Source organism: Hyla sarda, chromosome 7, assembly GCF_029499605.1.
Source record: "Hyla sarda isolate aHylSar1 chromosome 7, aHylSar1.hap1, whole genome shotgun sequence".
Classification (NCBI taxonomy): Eukaryota; Metazoa; Chordata; class Amphibia; order Anura; family Hylidae; genus Hyla; species Hyla sarda.
The window spans coordinates 84,544,441-84,565,724 of record NC_079195.1 but is presented as its reverse complement, the minus strand read 5'-3'; the positions used below and the strand labels follow the sequence as shown (position 1 = coordinate 84,565,724).

Genomic DNA, 21,284 nt, shown 5'->3' with positions numbered 1-21,284 from the left:
TTTGCAATTCTGACCACTGTCACTTTAAACATTTATAACTCTGGAATGCTTTTAGTTATCAGTCTGATTCCGAGATTGTTTTTTTCGTGACATATTCTACTTTAACTTAGTGGTAAAATTTTATGGTAACTTGCATCCTTTCTTGGTGAAAAATCCCCAAATTTGATGAAAAAAATGAAAATTTTGCATTTTTCTAACTTTGAAGCTCTCTGCTTGTAAGGAAAATGGATATTCAAAATAATTTTTGGGGTTCACATATACAATATGTCTACTTTATGTTTGCATCATAAAATTTATGAGTTTTTACTTTTGGAAGACACCAGAGGGCTTCAAAGTTCAGCAGCAATTTTGAAATTTTTCACAAAATTTTCAAACTCGCTATTTTTCATGGACCAGTTCAGGTTTGAAGTGGATTTGAAGGGTCTTCATATTAGAAATACCCCATAAAAGACCCCATTATAAAAACTACACCCCAAAGTATTCAAAATGACATTCAGTAAGTGTATTAACCCTTTAGGTGTTTCACAGGAATAGCAGCAAAGTGAAGGAAAAAATTCAAAATCTTCATTTTTTACACTCGCATGTTCTTGTAGATCCAATTTTTGAATTTTTGCAAGGGGTAAAAAGGAGAAAATTCTTACTTGTATTTGAAACCCAATTTCTCTCGAGTAAGCACATACCTCATATGTCTATGTTAATTGTTCGGCGGGTGCAGTAGAGGGCTCAGAAGGGAAGGAGCGACAAATGGTTTTTGGGGGGCATGTCACCTTTAGGAAGCCCCTATGGTGCCAGGACAGCAAAAAAAACACACATGGCATACCATTTTGGAAACTAGACCCCTCAGGGAACGTAACAAGGGGTAAAGTGAACCTTAATACCCCACAGGTGTTTCACGACTTTTGCATATGTAAAAAAATATATATTTTTTTTACCTAAAATGCTTGGTTTCCCAAAAATTTTACATTTTTAAAAAGTGTAATAGCAGAAAATACCCCACAAAATTTGAAGCCCAATTTCTCCCGATTCAGAAAACACCCCATATGGGGGTGGAAATTGCTCTGCTGGCGCACTACAGGTCTCAGAAGAGAAGGAGTCACATTTGGCTTTTTGAAAGCAAATTTTGCTCTGGGGGCATGCCGCATTTAGGAAGCCCCTATGGTGCCAGGACAGCAAAAATACACACATGGCATACCATTTTGGAAACAAGACCCCTCAGGGAACGTAACAAGGGGTAAAGTGAACCTTAATACCCCACAGGTGTTTCACGACTTTTGCATATGTAAAAAAAAAAAAATTTTTTTACCTAAAATGCTTGGTTTCCCAAAAATTTTACATTTTTAAAAAGTGTAATAGCAGAAAATACCCCCCAAAATTTGAAGCCCAATTTCTCCCGATTCAGAAAACACCCCATATGGGGGTGAAAATTGCTCTGATGGCGCACTACAGGTCTCAGAGGAGAAGGAGTCACATTTGGCTTTTTGAAAGCAAATTTTGCTCTGGGGGCATGCCGCATTTAGGAAGCCCCTATGGTGCCAGGACAGCAAAAATACACACATGGCATACCATTTTGGAAACTAGACCCCTCAGGGAACGTAACAAGGGGTAATGTGAACCTTAATACCCCACAGGTGTTTCACGACTTTTGCATATGTAAAAAAAGTATTTTTTTTTACCTAAAATGCTTGGTTTCCCAAAAATTTTACATTTTTAAAAAGGGTAATAGCAGAAAATACCCCCCAAAATTTGAAGCCCAATTTCTCCCGATTCAGAAAACACCCCATATGGGGGTGAAAAGTGCTCTGCTGGCGCACTACAGGTCTCAGAAGAGAAGGAGTCACATTTGGCTTTTTGAAAGCAAATTTTGCTATGGGGGCATGCCGCATTTAGGAAGCCCCTATGGTGCCAGGACAGCAAAAAAAAAACACATGGCATACCATTTTGGAAACTAGACCCCTCGGGGAACGTAACAAGGGGTTAAGTGAACCTTTATACCCCACAGGTGTTTCATGACTTTTGTATATGTAAAAAAAAAAAAATTTTTTTACCTAAAATGCTTGTTTTCCAAAAAATTTTACATTTTTAAAAAGGTTAGAAGCAGAAAATATCGCCCAAAATTTGAAGCACAATTTCTCCAGAGTACGGCGATACCCCATATGTGTCCCTAAACTGTTGCCTTGAAATACGACAGGGCTCCAAAGTGAGAGCGCCATGCGCATTTGAGGCCTAAATTAGGGATTGCATAGGGGTGGACATAGGGGAATTCTACGCCAGTGATTCCCAAACAGGGTGCCTCCAGCTGTTGTAAAACTCCCAGCATGCCTGGACAGTCAGTGGCTATCTGGCAATACTGGGAGTAGTTGTTTTGCAACAGCTGGAGGCTCCATTCTGGAAACAGTGGCGTACCAGACGTTTTTCATTTTTATTGGGGAGGGGAGGGGGGCTGTGTAGGGGTATGTGTATATGTAGTGTTTTTTACTTTTTATTTTATTTTGTGGTAGGGTAGTGTAGTGCTTTTAGGGTACAGTCGCACGGCGGGGGTTCACAGTAGTTTCTCGCTGGCAGTTTGAGCAGCGGCAGAAAATTTGCTGCAGCTCAAACTTGCAGCCGGATACTTACTGTAATCCTCCTCCCATGTGAGTGTACCCTGTACGTTCACATTGGGGGGGGAACATCCAGCTGTTGCAAAACTACAACTCCCAGCATGGACGGTCTATCAGTGCATGCTGGGAGTTGTAGTTTTGCAACCGCTGGAGGCTCCGTTTTGGAAACAGTGACGTACCAGACGTTTTTCATTTTTATTGGGGAGGGGGGCTGTGTAGGGGTATGTGTATATGTAGTGTTTTTTACTTTTTATTTTATTTTGTGGTAGTGTAGTGTAGTGTTTTTAGGGTACAGTCGCACGGGCGGGGGGTTCACAGTAGTTTCTCGCTGGCAGTTTGAGCAGCGGCAGAAAATTTGCTGCAGCTCAAACTTGCAGCCGGATACTTACTGTAATCCTCCGCCCATGTGAGTGTACCCTGTACGTTCACATTGGGGGGGGGGGGGGGAAACATCCAGCTTTTGCAAAACTACAACTCCCAGCATGTACGGTCTATCAGTGCATGCTGGGAGTTGTAGTTTTGCAACAGCTGGAGACACACAGGTTGTGAAACACCGAGTTTGGTAACAAACTCAGTGTTTTGCAACCAGTGTGCCTTCAGCTGTTGCAAAAGCTACAACCCCCAGCATGTACGGACAGCGGAAGGGCATGCTGGGTCTTGTAGCTATGCAACAGCCGGAGGCATACTACATTGGCTGGGGATGCTGGGGATTGTAGTTATGCAACAGCTGGAGACACACTGGTTTACTACTTAACTCAGTGTGCCTTCAGCTGTTGCAAAACTACAACTCTCAGCAGTCACCGACAGCCAACGGGCATGCTGGGAGTTGTAGTTATGCAACCACCAGATGCACCACTACAACTCCCAGCATGCACTTTAGCTGATTGTGCAAGCTGGGAGTTGTAGTTACACAACAGCTGAAGGTACACTTTTCCATAGAAAGGTACACTTTTCCATAGTAGTTGCAAAACTACAAGTCCCAGCATGCCCATAAGGGCATGCTGGGAGTTGTGGTGTCTGCCTCCTGCTGTTGCATAACTACAGCTCCCAGCATGCCCTTGTTGCATGCTGGGAGCTGTTGCTAAGCAACAGCAGGAGGCTGTCACTCACCTCCAACGATCCACACTGCAGGACTGTCCCTCGCCGCTGCCACCGTCCCTCCTGGGGCCCCGATCCCAACAGGGATGCCGGGGATCGGGGTCCCCAGCACCCGGGGTCGTCTTCCCGCACCCGCTCACGTCCTCCGGAAGAGGGGCGGAGCGGGTTGCGGGAGTGACACCTGCAGCAGGCGCCCTAATTGGTCGGTCGGTAATCCGGCCATCGAATCAGGGCGATCGTGAGGTGGCACCAGTGCCACCTCACTCCTGCAGGCTCTGGCTGTTCGGGGCCGTCTCTGACGGCCCCGATCAGCCAGTAATTCCGGGTCATCGGGTCACTGGAGACCCGATTGACCCGGAATCCGCCGCAGATCGCTGGACTGAATTGTCCAGCGATCTGCGGCAATCGCCGACATGGGGGGACATAATGACCCCCTTGGGCGATATGCCGGGATGCCTGCTGAACGATTTCAGCAGGCATCCGGCCCCGGCTCCCCTCCGGCTAGCGGTGGGGGCCGGAAATGCTCAGGGCGTATCCATACGCCCTCGGTCCTTAAGGACTTGGAAACGGGGGTGTATGGATACGCCCTATGTCCTTAAGGGGTTAACACGCCTAATCTAAAAATATGTTTCTTATTACTTTCCCAGCATTTACTGTCATATTTTGCTATGGGGTAAATTCCCATGTATATCATTATACTTATATGCGGTTTTTGTACATATAGGTTGGGGTTCACAATATGCGTTTTATTTACGACTATATTTTTTCTTAGTGTGCTCGGGGTTTTTCCAATGCTGACTATGTCATGACAGTCCAGCCACCCAGGTATGCTCCATGAGAGGCCATTATACAATAATACTGCACTGTTTGCATGCATTAAACGTCATCATACTTACACTCATATGACAAACAGGTCACTCATGGGTTAATCAGCCATCTTTTTTAACTCAATTAGATCTTACCTGGCCGCACCCTCCTTTCTCTCTGGCTACCTTCCATATGCCACGTCACATCCTGTTCGACGGAGGCGGGGAGTTTTTTCCACGGTGGGACCCGACCATATGCCAGTGGGTATTTAAACCCCCGTGTGACAAGGTACCAATGCCATGACTAAGAACAACTGCTCGAAACGCGTCGGCGTTTCACCCCCCTTTTGTTTTTAAGTGATATGTCACTTGCCACCTTGTGGCGAATTTCCATGTTTTAATTAGTTTCCATTAAAGTTTAAGTTTTACTGGATACCTCCACCCAGGAGCTGGACCCCCTCCACTTCTTTTTCTCAGTTAAAATGATGCCTTACTTATATAGGTTTGATTTTTTTCTTACCTCTAGAAAAAAATCATAACTACATGCGCGAAAATTAATACGTTTAAAATTGTCATCTTCTGACCACTAAAACTTTTTTATTTTTCCGCGTATGGGCCGGTATGAGGGCTCATTTTTTTGTACTCATCAGTACTATTTATGTTGTGACTGGACTTTTTGATTGCTTTTTATGAATTTTTTGTGCTACATAAAGTGACCAAAAATACGCTATTTTGGATTTTGGATTTATTTTTGCATGTACGCCATTGACTGTGCTGTTTAATTAACAATATATTTTTTATAGTTCGGACATTTCCGCATGCGGCCATACCACATATGTTTATTTTTATTTACACAGGTTTTTTTTTTTTTTTTTATGGGAAAAGGGGGGTGATTTTTACTTTTATTAAGGAAGGGGTTGATTCCTCATTAGTAACTTTTTTCCCACTTTTTTGCTATGTTATAGCCCCCTCTAGGGGCTATAACATGCATTAGATTTATTCCTAACACTGATCATCAGCATAGAACTACATGCGGATGATCCGTGTTATTGGGGCTTGACTTCTCCTGCCTGGATCTCAGGCATGGAGAAGTCAATTGCCGATCGGACGCACCGAAGGCCGGTAAGGGACACTCCTGCTGCGTCCTAGCTGATTGGGACACTGTGGTTTAACTGTTGTGTTCCCGATCAGCCCAACAGCAATGCCGGGATGCAATTTTTGCAACTTTAGATGTGGCGATCAACTTTGATCCCACGTCTAAAGGGTTAATAGCGCATGGTACACCCTGCGTCCTTAAGAGGTCAAACACCCATTGTCTGTCACCAGTCTCTGCAAACAGTCTTCTTTTTGGAGCTGGCTATAGCTGTAGACGTGATGTCATAGTGCCACTCCGCGAATCACTAGTCGCAGCGTTGTCCCGCATCAGCTAGTGATTGGCGAGCAGCACTGTCAGATCATCCGGCTGTAGAGGAAAGCAGAGTCACAGGCTGCAGACAGAGCGATCCCAATACCGGAGCCATGAGGAAACTGAGGAAAGCCAGTTAAAGTGTTTGTTATTATATTAGGCAGCCTGGGGACAATAGAAAAATAATAAATTTTAATAGACAAGCCATTTAAAGGCGTATTCCCATCTCAAGAAATAGTCACCTATCCAAACAGTAGGACCCCCACAGATCTTGAGATCCCCTGGCCTGTGGATAGAGCATACATTCTTAAGCTGGGAATACCCCATGAAATAATACATGGAAAATGATTAACAATTTTTGGACACTGATGTACAAAACACAAATGGAGACTGTATGCATTGATCTCAGAGACAAAAAAAAAACCACAAACATGCTAATTTAATTCTTATGTTTTTATTTTTAAAATTCACAGCCATATTGTACTCCAGGTTTCCCCTTGTTTTATGATACAAACAAGAATGTCTTAATAAAACCGTAAGATGGTTTGATTTAACTTATGTTTAAACTGTACTTGGCATTTAAAAAAAAACTTTTGACATGTCACAGAGGCATTTAAAAAGTTTTCATCGGTCCAGGTCTTAGTGTTGAGACCCCCATCGATCATAAGAACAAGCAGGGAGAGGCATGAGGTAGTGGACTTCACTCCCCAGCTTGTAGCAATCTATCAGCTGCATCACAGGACATAGGACCATTCTAAGTCTATGGGGCTCTTCAGCAGGAGAAAGATCACTGAGACACGGGGAGAGAAGTGTGCTAACGTGTGCTTTCCCTGCTCGTTCTAATAATCAGTGGGGGTCTCAGTAATAAGACCCTTACCAACCAAAACTTTTGACAAGTCTGTGTCATGTCAATTTTTTTTTTTTAAATGATAGGAGCACTTTAACATGAATCGTCTCTCCACATACTTCAATGATCCCTTAAATGTCACTTCTGGATAGAGTACATGTGGGAATGTACAAACATGCTCCATATTTCCACTGAGATTACTAGAACCTTCTAGGAACTCAAAAGGTACACAACAGAAGAACACATTCATTTATTGTAAGCATTCATAGACCTTCTGATAGAGAGTCATCAAGGGTAATGGCTGCACTGGTTTCCAAACTTTTTGCTTCAGAAGTAAAACTTGTTGCGGGTACTTCAGGGTCATCTGTAGACTCACAGGGACAACATCCTTCTACCATTTTGCCTTTTGCTTTCCGGTTTTCTAAAGACGCATGAAAGTCTATCAGTATTACCACAAGTCGATACAGTTGTAGTAACACAACTAAACAGTTTTTCGCAGCGAAAAATACCAACATCTGGTTAGTTATTTTGAAGAAAGCCATAAGAATTATTCGACTTATAAGGAATGGGCCATCCTGAATTAGTAGACTTATTCCAATGTTCCAAAGATCTGCACTGTATCTACAGATTAGTAGACAAAGGTTCCTCTTGGTCGATGATCCTTCCTGACATCCAATATTTTGCACTAGAAAACAAACATAACAGTCACAACAAATAAAAAGTTATGAGACACTGGATTCTACAATTGGTTCTGCCACCAAACTGTTACACTCAAATGCATTCTGACTGGAAACGTATGAATTTTAAATGTCTTATTGTACATCCTTTACACAAAATGTTGACAATTAATTGAAAGACTACTATATAATTGTGAGATTGCCTTGTAGTTTTACAATGTTCTAACCAGTAATACAAATTACTGCGGGTGGTGACACAGAAAATGCTTTATGGTCACCAAATTTCTTGACATTTTGACATTTGGTAGAAGTGACCAAAGAAGCATGTGACTGCTATAAGGCTCACAATGGCAGTAGACCTAACACTGATCTACTTTTTCTAAAACTATATAAGCTAACATAAGTTCACACTGCATACAGCACAGCATCCATTATTACTAGCTGCATAAATTCATATAAATTTACCTCCCTATCGCTATAGATACCGAGAAATACAGAGACATAATTAGGAAACCCCTAAAGGGCATTTCTGGATGAATAGCTTGAATCAGCTGTATGATTTGTACAGGAGTCCTCGCTACTGTACATTGAGCCATACACTGTCACTGGGAATGACTTACTGCATTATTATTTTATTTTTCTCTTTTCAACTTTTCTTTATTATAAAATATAGGAAACTTTTACACATTAAAATCTAGACATTACATTTTACAACATTCTTTTCTTTTTTTATATTTTAAACTTCTGAGTTAGATTGCATATTTCCATAAAACCTGCCCTTGAGTTATTGGGATCTGGAGGACCACTTATCAGCCAGACTCGTCCATATTAAGACAAAAATTTTATATATATATATATATATATATATATATATATATATATATATATATATATATATATATTACAAATGCAAGTTAATAAAAAATGTATACAAGTTCTCCAGATGTTAATATGCGGGAAAACCACTTCTCTTGTAAAATATTTCTTATCCTGGCAATATAATTTAGCCTGGCCTTCTGTATAAAATCCTTCATACTGGATACTAGTCTTAAATTGCTTTACCATTATCATCAAGTCACACCAATTACTACTTACTCATGGGTTTGCCTCGCCACTCAATATACAATAAAGGGGAAAAGAAGAACCCCTGCTTCTGTACATTGTGATTTGCTTAAAAAAATCTATTTTCTTTTTTTAATTCTTTTATAATCAGATCAAAGTTGGATCAGAATGAAATGGAATTTGTACCTAAAAACTGAATGGAGGACAAAAATTCCTGTAAAAGTATAGTGCCCATTCGGAGTTTTGTAATAAGTTTCTATAATATAATTTGTTTGACAATAGTTATGTATGGAAATCCTGTGATGGATTCATTTTCAGACAAATCAAAATGGTTCCTGAAATAATTTACGGACTTAAATGGGGTTATCATCTTTTTTGGTGTTTTTGTTGCCAAGAATTGCACTATAAACTGTACTGTTTTGCTGTCAAAAATATAAGAACTCTTAATAAATGCAACCCCATAGCACAAATGCGAACAGAGATTAATACATACCAGCCAGGTCAAGTGGAAACTGCAACATACTCCATGTCCATACACCAAGAATAACATAGACTAATGTAATGTTACTTCTGCAAAATGAAAAAAATAAATAAATAAATAAATATATATATATATATATATATATATATATATATATTTATATAATTTAGTTTTATTCAGAATGTAGCAGGTGAGACATTTTGACTACATGAAAACAGCAGAAAATCCTAACTTAACTTCCGGCAAGTAATGAATGAAAACTAAAGAAAATAAAGCAGATTTTTTTAATCGAAAACAGCAATTATGTAACTTTTTTTTGCTCTTTTCTTCCACTGTTGTTTACTGCACAGTAAAAAATAACAGGTTTTCTATATTCTATTGCCTTCTACAAATAAATAGAATAACATAAATGTACATCAAGAAAGTAAAACAATAGTATACAGTATTAATTAATTAATTAAACAAATAAGGTAACACATCCTCTTTAACCAAATTCAACCCACCCCTGCCCCCCACCCACCTCTAACGCTCTCCTGCCAATATGCCTTTAGCCCTAGTTGTCATATATTTTTAGATATCATGATATCATCTAGTTGGTCTTCTAGCAAGTAAAGCTATCATGCCAAACTACAATATGGCAATGATTTTACAACTAGTGTTAGAAAATGCTTTCAGGACTTTTATCTGAAATGCAGGGTGCAGGCACTTTGCCAAATTTTAAATTATCAAGTTTTCTCAGTCTTAAGGTTCTGTATTGATTCTGTCTGAAAAACAAAATACACTTGTTCATAAAGCCTTTAGCACATAATAAGAAACAGGCTGTTTGTTTCACATCAAACACCAGTGGTCAACAAACCTTTCACATAGAAATCGTTTGCCCATCATTTTCCTTGGCACAGGTGATAAAATAAATATGACAGGTTCTCTATCTTTTTGAGTTGGATTTTATCAGGTATTGGATGAGTATATTTGGATCACTTTCCTTATATCCCTTATTCTTTATAATGATTTGTTGTTGTGAAATACAAACTGTGTTGAGCTTTTGGTCTGCTCTATGTGAATGTTATGGATTTGACTTCTCCCCAGGCTATTATGCTTTTAATATCTACTTCAAAGAACAGAACAGAAGATAAAGACAAACTGCCAGAACAGATTAGTAATTTTATTGTTAAATGGCCTTGCTGCCTAGCAATAAATAGGAAAAAAAAATTAAACTCATATAATCTATGTTAGTCTCACTGAAACAATGGGGGGAATTTAAAGGGGTTATCCAGGAATAGAAAACAGAGCTAATTTCTTTCAAAACCGCTCCAGGTTGGGTGTGGTTCTGTAGCTCAGTTCCATTGAAATGAATGGAGCCAAGTTGTGATACCACACACATCCTGGGGACAGACATGGAGCTGTTTTTGAAATAAAGTAGCTCTGTTTTTCTATTCCTGGATAACCCCTTTAACAAAACCTGTGCAGAGGAAAAGTTTCCCAGTTGTCCATGGCCATAAGATTGCTTCTTTAATTATTAAAAAGGCATCAGAGAAATATAAGACGCAATCTAATTGGTTGCTAGGGGGTAACTGGAATTTTTTTCCTCTGCACAGGTTTTGATAAATCTCTCCTAATCTCTCCAAATTTACTTACATTTCCAGAAACTATGTTACAAGTAACTATTCTTTCAACACTAGCTTAGTAGAAGGCTGACCAAGTGTTCTCTTCAATCGGTATAGACCTATTACACTGTGCTCTTTAGCCAGATTCATACAATGGAGTTAAATCCTAAAACAGACAAAGGGGTATTTACTGTATCTTTTTATTTTTTATAAACTAGCAAAAACAAAAATATTAACATAGATTTTGTGCAAACTTCAGATGTTATGTGAATATTTGTCATTTTTGCTAGCATTCGTTGAGCGCCGTGGCCACAAATAAAGGCATGGTTTCATGAGAAGGGGGTATAGTCATCCCATTCACCACATTTATGGAAGTTTATGATGCAAACTAGTGTTAAATGCTTCTGTAATCTTCTCTAGCTCAGAGATTTTAGCATGAGTAAATGGACTTGCTGGATTTATGTGGACTTTTCTGCCTCTACATAAATCAAGCAAGCCTGTGCACTGGTGGGGTATTTTTTTTTAGACTGGCCCAGTCTTGAAAAGTGCCCCATAAAATATAAAAAGAACTTCTTTGCTTTATGTATCTACCTCTTGTTGTGTCTACAACCAACTGTAACGTCACAAAAAAATAATAATACTGGTATGACTGAAACAATCCCTGATGTTATAGAATCTTTGAATATTTAACCCCTTAAGGACCCAGCCAGTTTACACTGTAGGACCCGGACATTTTTTGCACATAAGAAAAATGGACATCCCAAATAAGTTATACATTGATTCACATATACCATACGTCTAATTTATGTAGGCATCATAATGTTGACATGTTTTTACTTTTGGAAGACAACAGAGGGGTTCAAAGTATAGCAGCAATTTTCCACAAAATTTTCAAAATCAAAATTTTTCAGGGACCAGTTCAGTTGTTTAAAGGGCCTTCTTATTAGAAATACCCAATAAATGACCCCATTATAAAAACTGCACCCCTCAAAGTATTCAAAATGACATTCAAAATGTTTTTTAACCCTTTAGGTGTTTCACAGGAATAGCAGCAAATTGAAGGAGAAAATTCTAAATCTTCATTTTTTACACTGGCATGTTCCATGTAGACCCAGTTTTTGAATTTTTACAAGGGGTAAAAGGAGAGAAATCTTCCTAAAATTTCTTTTGAGTAAGGAAATACCTCATACATGTATTTAAAGTACTCTGTGGGTGCACTAGAGGGCTCAGAAGGGAAGGAGCGACAATGGGATTTTGGAGAGTGAGTTTTTCTGAAATGGTTTTTGGGGGGCATGTCACATTTAAGAAGCCCCTATGGTGCCAGAACAGCAAAAAAATCCCACAAGGCATACTATTTTGGAAACTACACCCCTCAAGCAACGTAACAAGGAGTACAGTGAGCCATAACACACCACAGGTGTTTGACGACTTTTCGTTAAAGTTGGATGTGTAAATGATTATTTTTTTCACTAAAATGCAAGTTTTCCCAAAAATTTTTAATTTTTACAAAGGGTAATAGGAAAAAATGCCCCCCAAAATTTGTAACGCCATCTATTCTGAGTATGGAAATACCCCATGTGTGAACGTCAGGTGCTTTGCTGGCGCACTACAATGCTCAGAAGAGAAGGAGTCACTGTTGGATTTTGGAAAGCAAATTTAGCTGAAATGGTTTTTGAGAGGCATGTCGCATTTAGGAAGCCCCTATGGTGCCAGAACAGCAAAAAAAAAACACCCACATTACATACAATTTTGGAAACTACACCCCTCAAGGAAAGTAACAAGGGGTACAGGTGTTTGACAACTTTTTGTTAAAGTTGGATGTGTAAATGAAAAAAACTAATGTTTTTTACTAAAATGCTGATTTTCCCCCAAATTTTACATTTTTACAAGGGGTAATAGGAGAAAACGACCCCAAAATTTGTAACCCCATTTCTTCTGAGTATGGAAATACCCCATGTATGGACGTTAAGTGCTCTGCTGGCGCACTACAATGCTCAGTCTGCTGGTGCACTACAATGCTCAGATGAGGAGGAGCTCCATTGAGCATTTGAAGAGAGAATTTGTTTGGAATGGAAGTAAGGGGCCATGTGCGTTAACAAAGCCCCCCCCCTCCCCCCGTGGTGCCAGAATAGTGGATCCCCCACATGTGACCCCTTTTTGGAAACTACACCCCTCACAGAATGTAATAAGGGGTGCAGTAAGTATTTCCACTCCACTGGCATTTGACAGATCTTTGGAACAGTGGGCTGTGCAAATTAAAAATTACATTTTTCATTTTCACGGACCACTGTGGGAAAAATCTGTCAGACACCTGTGGGGCGTAAATGCTCACTGTACCCCTTATTACATTCTGTGAGGGGTGCAGTTTCCAAAATGGGTTAACATGTGTTGGTGGGGGGGTCCATTGTTCTGGCACTATGGGGGCTTTGTAAACACATGTGGCCTTCAATTCTGGACAAATTTTCTCTTCAAAAGCCCAATGGTGCTCTCTCTTCTGAGCATTGTAGTTCGCCCGCAGAGCACTTTACATCCACATATGGGGTATGTTCTTACTCAGAATAAATGGGGTAAAAAATTTGGGGGGGCTTTTTTCCTATTTTCCCTTTTGAAAATGAAAAATTTAGGGTAACACCTGCATTTAAGTGAAAACAATTTTATTTTTTCCCATCCAACTTTAATGTAAATTCTTCAAACACCTGTGGGTTGTTAAGGCTCACTATACCCCTTGTAACATTCCGTGAGGGGTGTAGTATCCAAAATGGGTTCACGTGTAGTGTTTTACCCTTTATTATGTGTTAGTGTAGTGTAATGTAGTGTTTTTAGGGTACATTCGCACTGGCGGGGGTTTACGGTGAGTTTCCCGCTAGGAGTTTGCGCTGCAGCGAAAAATTTGCCACAGCTCAAACTTCAAGCAGGAAACTTACTGTAAACCTGCCCTTGTGAATGTACCCTGTACATTCACATGGGGGGGGGGGGGGAACCTCCAGCTGTTTCAAAACTACAACACCCAGCATGTACGGACAGACCGTGCATGCTGGGAGTTGTAGTTTTGCAACAGCTGGAGAAATATTGGTTGGAAAACCTTCAGCTAGGTTCTGTTACCTAACTCAGTATTGAACCAGTCTGCCCCCAGCTGTTGCAAAACTACAACTCCCAGCATGTACTGATCGCCGAAGGGCATACTGGGTGATGTAGTTATGCAACACCTGGAGGTACGCAATTACCACTCACAGCATGCCGAGTCAGCGGTTTACTGTTTGGGCATGCTGGGATTTGCAGTTTTGCAACATCTGGAGGGCTACAGTTTATAGACCACTGCACAGTGATCTCCAAACTGTGGTCCTCCAGATGTTGCAGAACTTCAAATCCCAGCATGCCCAGACAACAAACTGCTGTGTAAGCATGCTAGGAGTTGTAGTTTTGCAATATATAGAGGGCCACAGTTTAGAGACCACTGTACAGAGATCTAGAAACTGTAGCCCTCCAGCTGTTGCAAAACTGCAAATCCAAGCATGCCCAAAGAGCAAAAAGCTGGGTAAGTGGACTTCGGTGCCGGTCCCCGTCGGTTTCCTCGTTCTGCCCATTCTGGGATGGATGCCATCTGGACCCAGTGATTTGTGTGTTTTACCCCTTAATGACATAGGACGTAAATGTACGTACTGGTGTCCTGGTACTTAATGCACTAGGACATTTACATCCTATACATAAAGCGAGCACAGGAGCTGTGCTCAATTCATGCACAGTATGCACAGGATCCACCAGTAATGGCGGACATCAGGAAATCAGTCCCTTAAATAGCAGTTTGAATCACCTGCAGCACGACCGTGGGGATCTGATTAACCAAGATGGTTGATGGAGGTCCCCTCACCTGCCTCCTCTGCTCTCCCAGTGAAGTAGATCACTGGTAATACTGATCAGACCTATGCATATAATTGCCTCTTTTTACAATTTTACCCCAAAAAGCATAAAAAAAATTAACAAACATATTTGGTAGAGATGAGCGAACTTTTGAAAAATTCGGTAGGCCTATTTTGTCAAATTTTTCAAAATTTATTTGCGGCGAAGCTATATTAAAAACATCTATTTCTGGATTACAGAGAGCCTCAATAGGGGTGTAGAACACTTTGTTCTAACACGCATATGCAGTGTGCTTGGGTAGTGAAATAATACTGTTATTTAGAATTACATGCAGATTAAAGGTATCACTTTTAGAGTCACTGCCGCAGAGCGGTACAATGACAGAGCCTGGAGGTGGCATCAGTATGAGGAGACCATATAGTGGCTGAATGACACAGTTTAAGATTAAGAGACGGATTTTGAAATTTAAATTGAAGACTTTTGGTAGCTTGTGCCACCATTAAAAAAAATTTAGGCCCAGACCAAGGCCCAGCAGCATCAGTAAACCATAAGTTGGCTAAATGACACAGCCTGGAGTTGGCTGGAGCAACATGAGGAGACGCTAGGGCTTCACAATACCTAAGATTAAAAGACGAATTTTGAAATTAAAATTGAAGATTTAGGGTAGCTAGTGCTACCATAAAAAATTTTTTGGCCCAGACCCAGGCCCAGCAGAATCAGTAAGCCATATATTGGCTGAATGACACAGCCTGGAGTTGGCTGGAGCAACAGGAGACCATATGGTATCTGAATGGCACAGCCTGGAGTTGGCAGCAGCATGAGAAGACGCTAGGGCTTCACAATCCCTAAGATTAAAAGATGAATTTTGAAATTTAAATAGAAGATTTAGGTTAGCTAGTGCTACCATAAAAAAATTTTTGGCCCAGACCCAGGCCCAGCAGCATCAGTAAATAATCCATTGGCTGAATGACACAGTCTGGAGTTGGCTGAAGCATCAGGAGACCCTATAGTGTTTGAGTGGCACAGCCTGGAGTTGGCAGCAACAAGAGTAGACACTAGGGCTTCACAATAACTAAGATTAAAAAACTAATTTTTAATTTAAATTGAAGTAATAGGGTAGCTAGTGCTACCATAAAAAAAAATTTAGGCCCAGACCCAGGCCCAGCAGCATCAGTAAACCATATACTGGCTGAATTACACAGCCTGGAGTTGGTTGAAGCATCAGGAGACCATATAGTGTCTGAATAGCACAGCCTGGAGTTGGCAGCAGCATGAGGAGACACTAGGGATTCACAATACCTAAGATTAAAAGACAAATTTTGACATTTAAATTGAAGATTTAGGGAAGCTAGTGCTACCATAAAAATTTTAGTCCCAGACCCAGCAGCATCAGTAAACCATATATTGGCTGAATGATAACCTGGAGTTGGCTGAAGCATCAGGAGACCATATAGTGTCAGAATGGCACAGCCTGGAGTTGGCAGAAGCATGAGGAGACCATTGAAATTTAAGATTAAATTTAAGATTTTGAAATTTAAATTAAGGATTTTGAAATGTAAGTTTCACTACTCTGCCTGACATACTTATTGCGTATATGAGGGGAGTTCATTACGCTTCCCTACGCTTAAAACAGTACTTGTCTAGAACAGCAGTAGGTGTGTACTATTGGCTGTCCTTTCACAGTATATAGACCCTTGACAGATTGACAGGTACTAAATAGTACACTACTTAGATGTAGGTATGTGGTATGCACTTATGAGGGCAGAAAAATGTGCTGCAGTACGTTTAAAAATACTTATTTTTACCTGTCTCCAAGATTCCAAAATTCCTTTATTATCAGAAAATGTCAGAATACCACCTGACATTCAAAATAATAAAATGATAGATACGTTCTCTGAAGAAAAGGATCCTTCATTAGATGACAATATGAGTATTGTGTGTTCCAGTGACATTAGCTCATCGGAGGAACAGGAAAACAGGATACAACTTAATTCTGCAACTGAAGAACCACAACAAAGAATGAACAGCTTAAAGCCTACTGGAACTGAGGAACTTAAAAATGGTAAATAATCCTGACAACTTACTAATAATGTGGCTTCCTCAAAGGGCCAGAGCAAACGGCAGGTGTCACGTATTAGCTGCCACTGGTTCACATTGAAGTTACACAGGGGAGTACCCCTATCCACTTGGATCATCAAGAAATCATGATGGCTTTTCTCTGTTCGTACAGACGGTCCAACATATGGAGGGTGGAATTCCAAAGTGTGGCAATGTCACAAATCAGACTGTTGGGGGATAGCGTTCTGACACTGCAGCTCAAGGAGGGTGTGCTTTGTGGTGTACGAGTGGCTGAAGTGCATGCAAAGTTTCCTTCCCATTGTTAGGATGTCTTGCAAATGGGGGAACACTTCAGGAACTGCTTCACAACCAGATTGAACACATGTGCCATGCAGGGCGCATGGCTCAGCCTTCCCAGTCGCAGCGCATGCAAGATGTTCTTCCCATTGTCAGTCACCATGGTTCCCATTTCCAATTTTCGTGGAGTAAGCCATGCTCCAATTTTTTTACGAATGACTTTTAGCAGTTCCTCCCATGTGTGACTATTTTCGCCAAGGCAAACCATGTGAAGAACAGCGTGACACCGCTGTGCCCTGCACACATGGTATGCTGAAGGGCCACTGAGATTTGTCTGGGCAGTGTAGGCTGAGGAAACGGTGGAGGATGAGGAGCCGGAGTCGCATACTGTCACAGGACCAACGGCCTGAGAGCATGGAGGTGGAAGCGGCGTGACCTGCCCAAGTTGGTGTTGTGGCTGTGCAGGAACCACATTCACCCAGTGAGCCGTAAAGGACATGTATTATCCCTGACCATAGTTACAGCTCCAGATGTCGGTGCTGCCGTCAACTTTGGTACACACCGACAAACTCAAGGACTGGACTACCTTCTCTTTCACAAAATTGTGCAGGGCTGGTACTGCCTTCTTCGCAAAGAAGTGACAGCTTAGCACTCCTTACCTAGGCTCGGCACAAGCCATCTGAAAGGTGCAGAGTCCCCCACTTGAAAAGGGAGGGACTGCAGCACCAGCAACTTGGACAGGAGCTCATTCAGCTTCTGCGCCATTGGATGAGTGGGCGCATACTGTTGTCTCTTGGACATGGCTTCGCCGATTGATTGTTGGCGGAATGGCTGACTAAGAGTAGGAAAAGCAGGGGCATCTGGAGTGACAGAAGGAGGGTATGACACACAGTTCCCTTTGGCTGAGGTGGTGGAGCCTTGGCTGGCTGAGGTGATGCAACAGGCTGGACCACTACATCGGAGCTACGGTTATCCCCAGGCCGCTTTATGGTGGCGAAGCATATTGGCATTGGCACCCTGGCCACGCTTCACCTTCTGCCGACAAATCTTGCATTTGGCTGTGTGAACCTCATTCGGATGCTTGATGAAAACTGCCACACCGCCGAGTAGCTGATTTTCCCATCAACAGTCCGCTCTACTTGACTGCTACTGCCGCTGTCTCCAGGTAGGCTGCAGCGAAGCAGGTGGTCTCACCCGGGCATGTTTGGCTTCAGAATTTCCACTTCTGCCACCATGCTGACTGCCAACCATGCTACCACCGTGCTAGCTCAGCTGCTGCCTCACGGGTAACCTGCAATTCTCTTCTCTTGATGATGATGAAGCCCCTTCTGCACCCGGCTCCCAATTGCGATCGGCTTCATCATCATCAACAAGTGTCTGCACCTCACTGATGTCCTCCTCAGGTTCCTTAACAGTGTCTGCTTCAGGACCCTGAAACCTGGCAACAACGTCTCCCATGTCACTCTCCTCATCACTACTTGCCCATCTAGCGGAGGAATCGGCAGATGTCTCCTCCATTTGTTCGCTGGGCTGTAGCTGCTGACTGTCCTCTATTAGATCATCCTCACTGAATAGTTGAGCTGAACCCAAAGCATAAGATACTTCTGTCGGGAGGGAACAGCACAGGACAGAGGCAATTGGAGGACAGGGACTGCTCCCAGGCCATGCCAACTTAGGATTTTGCCTGAGGAACCCACCGACTGTTGACTGGGGGTATCAGATGTCACTTGTGATGAAGTGGATGACCATGTTAACCGATCGATGATGGCAGATGGGTTGCTGGTCGAGACACGAAGTGTAATAATAAATAAATAATAAAGTGCAATAAGTAAAGAAGTGCATAATAATAAATGACACAACCTATACTGTATATACATATAAAAAGCTACATTTAGGAAAAGATATGTATAAGCATGGTAGCAAGTACATAATACAACCTGGTGTATAGTGCCTTGGTCACCCACCAGACCTGTTTGGTGCCTTGGTCACCCACCAGGCGTGCTGTTTTGTGATTCGCTGGGCGGGCGCATTTGCCGGCGCTTCGTCATTATGGCGACGCGTGACAGCACGCATAGCATTATGGACTTCCTGCATCACACACAGGAAGGCGCGTCATCACGCCCGCGACCAGGTATTGACTCGCACATAACAGAGTGTTTAGTTAGTCCTATAAGAGGTAATTAGTAGGCGCCTTTGCTCTATGGGCGCCGACATAAGACGTCACCATCCATGCCTTAATGGTCCGCTACCAGCTGATGCAGGGGGCCTAATGTGATTGCCTCTATTGCTGGTTAACCCCTTAACGACGAAGGACATATATGTACGTCCTCCGCTGGCCCCCCGCGATATGCCGCGGGGTCACGCGGTGTCCCCGCGTCATATTGGGTCGGTCCCGGCGGCTATCAACGGCCGGAACCCGCGGCTAATACAGGACATCACCGATCGCGGTGATGCCCTGTATTAACCCTTCAGACGCGGCGATCAAAGCTGACCGCCGCATCTGAAATGAAAGTGAAAGTAACCCGGCTGCTCAGTCGGGTTGTTCGGGACCGCCGCGGTGAAATCGCAGCATCCCGAACAGCTTACAGGACACCCGGAGGGCCCTTACTTGCCTCCTCGGTGTCCAATCGATGAATGACTGCTCCGTGCCTGAGATCCAGGCAGAAGCAGTCAAGCGCCGATAACACTGATCACAAGCGTGTTAACACACGCCAGTGATCAGCATGAGAGATCAGTGTGTGCAGTGTTATAGGTCCCTATGGGAGCTATAACACTGCAAAAAAAAAAGTACAAAAAAGTGTTAATAAAGGTAATTTAACCCCTTCACAAATAAAAGTTTGAATCACCCCCTTTTCCCATAAAAAAAATAAAACAGTGAAAATAAAAATAAACATATGTGGTATCGCCGCGTGCGTAAATGTCCGAATTATAAAAATATATCATTAATTAAACCGCACGGTCAATGGCGTACACTTAAAAAAAACTCCAAAGTCCAAAAAAGTGCATTTTTGGTCACTTTTTATATCATGAAAAAAATTAATAAAAAGCGATCAATAAGTCCTATCAATGCAAAAATTGTACCGTTAAAAACTTCGGATCACGTCGCAAAAAATTTGTCCTCATACCGCCCTGTAAAAATAAATAAGTTATAGGGGTCAAAAGAGGACATTTTTAAACATATAAATTTTCCTGCATGTAGGTATGATTTTTTTCCGAAGTGCGACAATATTCAACCTATATAAGTAGAGTATCATTTTAACCGTATGGACCTACAGAATAATTATAAGGTGTCATTTTTACAGAAATATACACTGCGTAGAAACGGAAGCCCCCAAAATTTACTAAATGGAATTTTTTCTTTGATTTTGTCGCACAATGATTTTTTTTCCCATTTTGCCGTGAATTTTCGGGTAAAATGACTAATGTCACTGCAAAGTAGAATTGGTGACGCCAAAAATAAACCATAATATGGATTTTTAGGTGGAAAATTGAAAGGGTTATGATTTTTAAAAGATAAGGAGGAAAAAAACGAAAGTGCAAAAACTGAAAAACCCTGCGTCCTTAAGGGGTTAAATAGGAGGCAGGTCTGTTCATTGGCCACACCCCAGTTGAAGCGATAAGCTAAGCGCTATACGCCAGGTTGTATTATGTACTTGCTACCATGCTTATACATGTCTTTTCCTATATGTAGCTTTTTATATGCAGTATAGGTTGTGTCATTTATTATTATGCACTTGTTTCCTCTTTTACTTATTGCACTTTATTGATATACTTACCTTTGGTAACTCAGAGGAAAAGTGGGGTTATTTAATGCCTATGATGCTTGCACTTTATTATACCATGCTCATGTATTTGTTCTTTGCATGAGTTCATTGATGCACCTTATTTGTACTTGTCTCCCTGGTGTTTTACCATTATGATCAGTTTTGATCTCTATTGTAATACTCATTCATGATCTTAGTCACCGCCTGTTAGTTCTTGTCCACTGGACTACCACTTCTGGATTGCTCCCTATCTTGTTTTTAATTGTTCTTATGATCCTTTTTGTATTGTCTGTAATTTCATTGTCAATAAAATTTGATCCGCATAAACTCAATTGTTCTTTTGTTTTTTGTTATGCTTAGCATTGGGTCGGTTATTTTTGGGGACTTTTTTGTGTTCTAAAGTAGAATATGTCACGAAAAAACAATCTTGGAATCAGAATGAAAGGTAAAAGCATCCCAGAGTTATTAATGCTTAAAGTGACAGTGGTCAGATTTGCAAAAAAAAAGGCTGCATCCTTAAGGTGAAAATGAGCTGTGTCCTTAAGGGGTTAATGAATACAGTATATTAAATAGAATAGGACCCAAGACTGACCCCTGTGGTACCCCACTAGTAAAAGTCACCCAATCAGAATAAGTGCCATTAATAATCACCCTCTGTTTCCTATCGTTGAGCCAGTTACTTACCCACTTACACACATTGTCCCCCAGCCCCATCCTTCTCATCTTA

The 21,284-nt window shown here is 41.4% G+C and overlaps 1 protein-coding gene across 2 annotated transcripts in view; it reads right to left on the bottom strand.

Moving 5' to 3' along the window:
- Positions 1–6,352: 6,352 nt before the first annotated feature.
- The window catches only part of TMEM26 (transmembrane protein 26), a 122,499-nt gene continuing 107,567 nt past the window's right edge, over positions 6,353–21,284 (bottom strand). For both annotated transcript variants that reach the window (XM_056529872.1, XM_056529871.1), the window contains exons 6-7: positions 8,989–9,065; positions 6,353–7,441 (exon numbers count right to left, since the gene is read on the bottom strand). In XM_056529872.1, the coding sequence (XP_056385847.1) occupies positions 7,020–7,441; positions 8,989–9,065 (499 nt within the window). In that variant the 3' untranslated portion in view covers positions 6,353–7,019. The remainder of the gene's footprint in view (positions 7,442–8,988; positions 9,066–21,284) is intronic.